General features: G+C 34.5%; 1 protein-coding gene across 1 annotated transcript; it reads left to right on the top strand.

Annotated features, from left to right (window-relative positions):
* Window positions 1-281: 281 nt before the first annotated feature.
* On the top strand, window positions 282-8,074 carry LOC141340501 (GTP-binding protein Rheb-like). The gene is made up of 8 exons (XM_073845494.1): window positions 282-631; window positions 2,482-2,553; window positions 3,203-3,270; window positions 3,389-3,471; window positions 4,985-5,041; window positions 5,130-5,177; window positions 6,433-6,514; window positions 6,604-8,074. Exons 1-8 carry the CDS (start codon window positions 580-582, stop codon window positions 6,694-6,696), a joined length of 555 nt encoding a protein of 184 aa, XP_073701595.1. The 5' UTR covers window positions 282-579; the 3' UTR covers window positions 6,697-8,074.
* The last annotated feature ends 1,881 nt before the right edge of the window (window positions 8,075-9,955 follow it).

Here is a 9,955-nt window from a genome sequence, read left to right as displayed (position 1 = left end):
GCCAAGAGAAATAGCATAAAATAATAAATGGGCAACATCTTTATGACATTCAATATGTTTTTTGGGAACGATGTAATAATATCTCAGCTAATAATTTGACAGTCTAAGAAATGGAAAGCATGATTCTGGCAGTTGTAATAAATATGAACTCTTAGAAACTCTTCATTTATGTATACAGCATATTTAAAAATATATATTTTTTTTTCGTTCCCCCCTTGTACAGTAACACTCCATCCCAGTAGGTGGCGGAAATGCACCAACAGTTGGTTTGCCAACCCCCATATAACCTAGAAATAGAAGACACGCTACTGCAGTGAATAAGCATTTTAGTTCATTCGTCGTAGTTTTAAGACGTCACTGTATACTTAAAGGTTTACTTCCAAAGAAAAATATTTTTGACTTTACGACGTACACAAACAGAAAAGTTTATTTTATGCGATAGAAACAACGATGAAGATCTTTCTGGAGGGCGTGGAAAAGTTTGTTGTTATCACGTGATAGACCTCTAATGTTTGATAAACTATTTCTTTCTTAACCTCCAGTTCTTTGGTTTCGACGTTGAAAGGATATTCACAAATAATGCCTCAACCTAAATACAGAAAGATTGCTGTATTGGGGTATCGATCTGTTGGTGAGTGTTTGCTGTGCATTTTTCAGTAGGAAGTATTTGATGTTATGTAGTAGTCGCTAAGTTAGCAGAGTTATCACAGCTGTATAGTAAATTTCATTTTAGCTGTTCTCTGGTGCCCAGCCACTTTGTTGAGTTAATTCACTGATTTATTCCGACACTGTAAAGAAACTTCAAACAGGGCACCAGCGTTTGGAAACATAATGGAGAAGCGCATGGTGCTGGCAGGAATTAGCAACGTGCGGATCTCAACACACGAGGATCACACGCGATCATTTCCAATCATTTGCCAGTCAAAACTCGAATATCATCAGTCGGGCATTTGTAGTAACATCTCGCCATGTCTCAAATGTGATTTGTAACGAGTTGCAGTTCCTTTTTAGCTAGTTATTCGCCAGTTACTGCCGCTTTCTGTTCCACCTTAAACGACTCTACGATTCACATTAACGTGTTGATGGCGCTGTGTCCATAAAGAGCTTTACAGTGCTCATTCTCGGTCATTTTCAAGGGTACTATAAATGTGACACTGTAGTTTAATGAACACTTAAATTCCCCATCAAGATTTGTAAACAATACAGTATGAGTCGAGCTCGAATTTGACATTTTAACTACCGTTTTATTGGTTTTGTGAAATTGGCATGCACGACAACAAAGAATAAGCCGTCCTGTTGCACCTTCTGGCCAAATATAAGGCTGCCGTGCTCTGCCAAAGTTTAGACATGTTACTGTTCAAGGCTATTTTAATTACATCTATGAATTTTACATTTGAGACAACATATAATATACGTAAGTTTAGTTTCATCGTCTGCTGGTTTGTAATAATTGTTTTTCATCATTGTCAAGGGTGAGCTTAATATGATGGCTGATATAAAAATACAAAGTTTGAAGGATTCTTACTGATTCTTACCTTTTCAGTAATCAAAATTTAAGTTGCAACAATACAGTGTAAATCTATATTAATGGAACCACCATATAAGATTCTTTTTTGACAAAAAAAAAGTTAGCCTAGCCTTTTTATGTAAAGCGCTTTGAATTACTGTTCTATATAAATAAACTGGCCTTGCCTTGACTAGTTCAGTTTAAAAAAATCCCTTTAATTATAAGGGAACTGTATATTTGTGGATGAACGTAAACTTCTGTGTAAATTTGTAACATTTTGCGCACCTGGCCGACCTTTGAAATCCTTACATTTTTGATGTATTGCCTTCTGAAGTGGCAAATCTTGTGGTGTTGTTTGCTGACTGGTGCCCTTAGGTCTGCAGGTTTACATATTGCATTTTCTCTTTAAGCAAATGTAAAATAATTCCATATTCAGTTGAGAGCAGTAAGCTATATTTCATTCAACTAAATTGTAGATGTTTATTTTTGTAAGAAAAAATAATGTAATATTATTTGTGTCCATTAAAATGAAAAAAAAAAAAAATCTTAAACAAGGAAACTACAACTTATTCTCTATACCATACTTTATGTCAGCTTAATGGAATCATAAAATGTTATAAAAGTGTCAAACTGTGTATTTTGCAATGCGTTATGCAGTGTATCAGGCCTTTGTGACATGTTAACACACCCATGAAAATGACTGAGAAACCTTTAAAAACTGGCAGAAGTTGGAAAAGTAAACATTTGCATGCGTTGGGTTAGTGGCATGTTCTAAACCGGCATATACATGTGGCTTGATCAGTCAACAGCCTTCTCAACACCTTTCTGTTACATTAGTTTGATTATTTTTTTCCCATTGTAATAAAATAATAATTGTATTATTGTACTTATATATACAATAATGTAGGTGGCCCGTGTTTGTTACTAATTGTTAAACAATGCTTTGATAATAATTTTGGTTTATTTTACAACAGGAAAATCCTCCCTCACAATACAGTTTGTAGAAGGACAATTTGTAGATTCCTATGACCCTACTATTGAAAACAGTGAGTACTGGAATATTTTATTGATATATTGTTTTATTAGCATTCATAGACTGCATGATTCTAAAATGCCATAATGGGCAAATACATGTAGTGGCTAACAATTAATAAATGCTACTAAGTTTTAAAACCATTATATAATGTAGAAGCATCAAACAGCCTTGTACAAAAGTATGAAAGTGGACTGTGTCCTGTAATCTGTATAACAACATAATGTAACCAGGTTTGTTTATTATTCATTTCCAGTTTTTGTTATTCTGTTTAGTATTTGTTTAGTTTAGTTCAGTGTAAATGTATAAGTATAAATCTTTCTTTATCTTAATGTTTTGGTAAATGGTAGTGTGCATTTGAATGCTATACATTTATCTCTTATATATAACGTGTGTAATAACTTTAATTATTCATTGACAAGCATTGTTACATAATGTTTAACAGATCAGTAGTTGTTCAAATAGAAATTAGTCTCATTAAAGTTTCATACACGTACTCTTATGATCATATGAATATTAATGAACCATCTGCTAAGTATAATGTTTTTGGGTGTGTGTGTTTAAACTGTGTTATTAGTGTTGCAAACATACTTTTACTTTCAAGAGATGAAGAGCTCTGATATGCCCAATTCATTATATCTTTCTGTTTGCCTTTCTGTTAGCTTTTAATAAAATGGTGTCTGTGAATGGCCAGGATTTCAATCTCCAGTTAGTTGACACTGCTGGACAGGTAAGAATTCCCCCACCCAACCTTTCTGTAATTTTTTTTTTTTTTTTAATTTTCTTTATTTCTTTTTTTTTCTTCATCATTTTTCATACCAGTTGTCCCCCTCCCCCTTTCTGTTTAGGATGAGTATTCCATTTTCCCCCAGTCTCATTCTATGGATATTCATGGTTACGTTCTGGTGTATTCTGTCACTTCAATGAAAAGGTCAGGGTTTTTTTTCTTACTTACACTGTTGTTTTCTTTAGTCAAACAATTGGAATGTTTTAATGTTTGGTCTATTTTGAGTTTCTTAAGGATAATAATTCAAATAAACAAACTTGCATGCTTGTGTAATCTCTCTTATTTATTTCATTCTTTATTCTTGGACTCATCTATATACACCTTGCTGTTTTTTGTGTGTGTGTGTGTGTGTGTGCATCTTGTTTTTTTTTCTTCAGTATCCTGACGTTAACCTGGGTTATGCTTTGTTTTTTGCCTGCTGTTGCATCTCACACACAGTTCTGTCATTGTTTGAGTATACCCCATTGACCATGAGCTTGTAATGACAAGTGTCACGCATGTGTACTAAAACTGATTTGTAATACTTCATCTGGTTGTCAACTTCATACGGTTTCAAACTCAAGTTTGAAGCGTTGGTATTTTCTGACCTTTATTTTTTGTTGTTTCCTTCATCTTCGATCATTTCTGAAATTGACAGTCATACTGGAGCTAATCATTTTTTGTGCTGTGAAAATATAAGTAATTGGTTTTGCACCCTGCAAATTTACAAAAACCATTCCAGTTTTATGTAGACTGCTTGTTGTGCAAAGCAGTTGACAGGTGGAAAGCGATCTATATGCAAAGAATCTGACAGTGGCTGTTGGCTACTTATTAAACTTAGTACAGTAAAATTAAAATCCTTTGCAATAGCGTGAGAACTGATCAAACATTTTCTGTTTTGGTTGCAGCGTGGACTGCCACATGATTTGGCTTGTTAAAGATACTTACTAAAGCATACTATAAATGTAAATACATCACCCAAATATTTAACTAGAATGCTGAAACCATGAGCACTGGCTCTGTCAAGCCCCTTTTCCACCGTAATGGTTCCGGTGCGGATTACTGACCAATGTTCTGGGCTAAAAAATCGATTCCACTTTGGTCCTATGGCAGTCTCACTGAGCAATGTAATAACATTCCATTCCATTACTCTTAATATGTTAAATTGCGTGAGATGGTTTGAGTCTGCGTGTTTAGTTTCAGTTTGTCTGGAGCAAGTACGGAAGAGAGTACCGGCAATTTACCGGTAGACCTGATGATACAGAGGAATGACTCCTGGTATCTGTGAACAGCATAACGCAGAAGTGCTGCTTACACAAACAATGTGACACATCGTATTTGTTTTTGGAGTGGTTATGTAGTCACTTAAATAATACCTATATCACCATTTCTATTGCATAAGTCTGTGGGGAAAAACAGGACTAGTTTCAAGCTAGACAAGCTTCAGTTTCCCCAGCAAAACACTATGTATGAAACACTGAATATTTTTTTTTAAGTATTTGTCAAAACCATTGCAGCTTCTAGAACACTAGTGACATGCTCAATATTGACTGAGAAAAAGGCCTTTTTTAACCTCATTCTAATATGGGTTATTTTTCCTCTGAGGGTAAGGGCGTAGATGCTGATCTGAATGCTTTTCAGAGGCCAATAAAATGTAAACAATCCACTCTGTTTTCAGTTTTGAAGTTGTGCAGGTTCTACACGACAAGCTTCTTGATATGGTTGGAAAGATACAGTAAGTGTGGTTTAAACCTGTGAACATATGGTCTGAAATATTTCACAAGGTCATAAAACATGTAGTCAAATATTGCATATTTACCCAGGGTACCTACTGTTCTAGTTGGGAACAAAAAAGACCTTCACATGGAAAGGTAAGCATATACTATATATTCTTAATCCCTGTTATATATGTTGTTGGTGGTGATTGTGTTGTTGATTTGTATTATTATTTATCTGTTTAAAGGAGTAGGTCACTTTCAGAACAAAAATTTACAGATAATGTACTCACTCCCTTGTCATCCAAGATGTTCATGTCTTTCTTTTTTCAGTCGTAAAGAAATGGTGTTTTTTGAGGAAAACATTTCAGGATTTCTCTCCATATAATGGACTTCTATTGTGCCCCTGAGTTTGAACTTCCAAAAAGCAGTTTAAATGCAGCTTCAAAGGGCTCTAAATGATCCCAGCCGAGGAGGAAGGGTCTTATCTAGTAAAACGATTGGTTATTTTCTAAAAACATTACAACTTATATACTTTTTTTTTTTTTTTTTTTTTTTAGAAAATAACCCATTGTTTTGCTAGATAAGACCCTTCTTCCCTCGTTTAGAGTCCTTTGAAGCTGCATTTTGGAAGTTTAAACTCGGGAGCACCATAGAAGTCCATTATATGGAGAGAAATTCTGAAATGTTTTACTCAAAAAACATGATTTCCTTACGACTGAAGAAAGCAAGACATGAACATCTTGGATGACAAGGGGGTGAATACATTATCTGTAAATTTTTGTGAAAGTCGACTACTCCTTTAATATTACGTTTAACTTAATTAGGGAACAGTACTTCACATAGACTCCAAACTTGGTAGAATTGTCCCAAATACCCCTACTGCTCAGACATGCATACTTGCATCAGTCTGACAGATGGTATTATAATGAAGTCTTTTACATTTTTGCCATAGGTTATACTGTATAGATACCAACTTTACCCAGGACATATTGCCTTTCGATCATTTTAAATTACATTTAAATGGTTCTAGTTTAAAGGGTGTTTGTCTAATTTGGATAACATTTCTCATCAGATGCTCTTGACAAAAGGTTTTAACAAATTTTGATATTTAGTATGTTTTTTTTATGTGGTAGACATGCTTGCATGTACTCAAATTAAAATTAATTGAGGTAATTTTTTATATTAATTTGACCTTAATATCATGAGCCTGGTCTTAATGACTTTTTGTGCTTTATTCTCTAATATATATGCAGAAACAATGAGTTATTAAATATTTTTACATTTCAGACCACAAAATTGGCCTCTAGGCTTTCAAACGTTCAGGTTTTGTCAGATCAGCTGCAAATGGCATAAGTAAAGAACCAATTCCACTCTCATGTTCTCTCTCTCTCTGTCTCTTTTAATTTAGAGTGATTAAACCAGAAGAGGGCAAGAAGCTAGCTGATTCTTGGGGTGCCGCTTTTATGGAGTCATCTGCTAAGGAAAATCAGGTAACTTTGTTTTTCTTCGTTTCTGTTTTCGGTACAATATGGAGATTTGTGTATGTGCTCTCCTTTTTAAAAGAACATTCATTTTACAGACAGCTGTAGAGGTTTTCAAGAGAATTATTCTGGAAATGGAAAAAGTTGATGGAAATGCCCCATCGGAGGAGAAGAAGTGTGCCGTGATGTAAGGCATGCAGGAGACTCACATGCTGAAGTTAAGAGACACATCACCATGCTATTAATTACATCGGAGCAGTTCAGTAACAGGTCCTCTCCTGATGAATTATTTCTAAATGCAGTCAGATTTCCAAGCAAATCAGTGCAGTTCAAAACCAGTGTCAACGAACATTCTTCAAAAAAAAATCATATTCAGCATTGGGAATTAAATATTAATGCTATACGAGGCTATAATTACTGTAAAAGGTTTTATTTAAAATCTCCCCTCTCTGTTACTTTCAGCATTGTTGACTGACATTTAATGTTTAATCTGACAGGTACTAACCTGTCTGCAATCTACTATTTCAAATTATCTCAGCAGTACACAGTTTTTTTTGTGTGTGTGCTCTCCCTCTATTTACTGATTTTACTTATCTTGAGTAACGGGCAGAATTAAAAAGTGTATTAGTAGTCCATTTAAATTTAGATTATACAGAGACTGTCATTGAGACTGCACGTATTACCAACTCAGTGCTGTGCTCCTCCTTTCCTCTTCCTAGTGGAGTATGTGAACGGTGTGGGTGTGTGTGTATATATAAGATGATGTAAACAGCACCCTTAAAGATCCACTGTTCACACTGGTGGTTTTATACACAATCAAGTGACTACAAGAACTGTATTCTTTCTAAACCTTCAGTATAAAGTAAATATGAGATCTTTAAAACTTTCTTAGAATTCTGTTTGTGAGCTTTAGCCTTTTTTTCATTTGTTGGAAGTGTTTTGCTTTTGATTCAGCTTGGTTACCTGTAACGATGCCCTACACCCATTTAATTTATGCCACTGTCAACATGAACTATCTTTACGTGGCATATAAAAGTGTTTGTGAGAAAAATACACCGTTATAGTATGATGCTAAACCTCATACAGACCATTTGCCATTTGTGAGGGCATAGTCTAATATTTACATAGTTACCAAGGACCAGTCAATTCATGATCGACAGTTACCCCTGTGGACTCGTATGAGCTTAATCTTCATTTAAAAGCAGGGTCACAAACAATACCTCCGTAGAGCAGGTCAGACTGATAATACACCGGCTACCAAAAAATGTTGTTCAAATGCAGTTGTAATATCTTTTGCATTATCCTCCCTGCTTCCTATTTAGTAACCCCTTAGTGATATTAAATAGCATCATGATACGAATGCCATCCAGAAATGTCCTGACCTATACTACATTGAATCAGCACTACTGAAGTCCAAGGGTCCTTTAAAATCTGACCTCCTCGTTTTCCTGTGAAGTTCAGGGTGCCAGGTTTTTTCATTTTTATAATTTTCACAACCTTCATTATAATTTTAGGGACTTCTGTATATGGAATTTTTGTATGTGGAAAAATAAACATTTAAAGAATGTGTTAATGTGTTTTGTATTTGTTTTTGTTCTTTCGGTTAGAAATCATTGCAATACATTTTCCATATAATGCTATTTGCTACTTAACCACTTTAATGCAGTGTGTTTAAAGAGATTTACTAACTAGTCACAGCTTTTAGTACCTTTCGTAAACGTTGATGACAGCACACAGGTGGAGTAATAACTTCTGACAATTAATCAATTTAATCATTTACATAGACAATAGAATTCCATTCATTTTTATCAATTGTCTAATTGCTGTATGCCTTACTCCCATTTAGATGCAGCTTAGTCAGTGAGCAGTTTTCATCGGATTGTAATTTCCTTGTGACACTGATAAATTAGGACATAGCATCTAAGGACTACTTTTCTTTTGTTGTGTATTGCTTTACATAATGAGTCCAGAGTGGTGTTCCATAAAACAAGTTTACAAAATAAGCCAAGCTTATTTTAGTTATTGGAACTCTTGATTAGTCAATGTGTGCTTTTTGCCATTTGCCATTTCGACTATGCGGTAAAAAAGCACAAGCCTTGGAATACCTAAATCTAAGAAACTGCTCACACTCTGCATGGTGAGTACTGCCGCATTAAAACATGTTCCCCACCAAATTTTGACTCACCTGTTTTGGGTTGGTGGTTATTGGGGATCACTAAAGCCAATTCCTACAACTAATTCTAACCATAATAGAGAAAACCAAGGTACTCATAATAGTGATTATTAATAGTAATTATTTTTTGAGAAACAGTAACCATACTTAAGATTTCTAGAAAGACACACAACATCTTAAGTGCTGACTCAAAGGTGACTTGGCTAGCCTTTGTGTTGAAATTACTTAAGGTGATGGAATTACGATGGACAAATCCAATTGATGAAAACTGGTCTTTTCTGAGTTCTCATTTTGATTAGAATAAAGCCTTTGGGCACAGAGCCTTGCAGATATGAAAGGTGCCAGTGTTCATTATGTGATCTCTTCTTACATATCACTTAATGTAGGTCATTTTGTTTTACAGCGGTACAGCAAATACGCCTTGCTCCCAAAGCAAGGAGGTTATGGAGTTGCTCTATGATAGACAATAAAGGTGGATTCCCTCAAGTTTATGTACTTAACAGTGAGGTAATGTGCAGTGAGTGTCTGTGATCATAAAAAACAAGGATTCATCAGTACATCACAAGATGAGAAGCAGAGACATAATTTACCCACCAGTCATTGCACATCAGTCCAGAACTGCATTAAGTTCAAATGGACTAAAATAAACAGCAAAATTATATTAAGAATAGTGTTTTTATTGAGTTTAATTAGTTCCTGGTGTGGTTCAATTTATGGCTATAAAGTAGATGTGATGCAACAGTTATAATTATTATTATTATAGGCCACATAAGAAGACACATTCAATATAACTAAATTATTTTATTTTTATATTAAAATTACAACAGACATTTAACACTTAATTTAGGCCTTTTGGATATGACAGACTATATTATTTTATAATAAAACAAGTGTGGTATTATTTACAAAAGTACGTTGTCATCATTACCCCAACATGTTTAATTCAAGTTTTGTATGGTTGACAATGCAGCAGTGTATTCAAGAAAATGCTTTTATTCAAGTGCAGTAAACTTCAACAGTTCACCCCTGGTGGGTGCATAGGGAGCAATGTGAAGGGACGTAAATAAGAATGCAGCTTAAGAAGGTCACACCACATGTTCTATTAAAATTTGCTTAAGAAGTTATTTGTATTTATCATAATTTTGTTACAAATGTTTTGTAAATTCATTGTTATTTCCATCATAATGGATAAATTGTTTAGAAAGGGTAAATAGATTAGAATTAGAATTAGAATACAGTGCCCTCCACTAATATTAGCACCTTTGGTAAATATGAGC

This window comes from Garra rufa, chromosome 8 (assembly GCF_049309525.1).
Source record: "Garra rufa chromosome 8, GarRuf1.0, whole genome shotgun sequence".
NCBI classification, from domain to species: domain Eukaryota; kingdom Metazoa; phylum Chordata; class Actinopteri; order Cypriniformes; family Cyprinidae; genus Garra; species Garra rufa.
Note: the sequence above shows the minus strand (reverse complement) of the source record. Positions and strands in the feature narration are given on the sequence as shown.

Excerpts from the sequence above, each read along its gene's own strand:
- LOC141340501 (XM_073845494.1), top strand. The coding sequence starts at position 580 with ATGCCTCAACCTAAATACAGAAAGATTGCTGTATTGGGGTATCGATCT. Across the intron at positions 3,472-4,984 it reads TCTGTCACTTCAATGAAAAG|TTTTGAAGTTGTGCAGGTTC; the intron begins GTCAGGGTTTTT and ends CTCTGTTTTCAG. Across the intron at positions 5,042-5,129 it reads GATATGGTTGGAAAGATACA|GGTACCTACTGTTCTAGTTG; the intron begins GTAAGTGTGGTT and ends ATATTTACCCAG.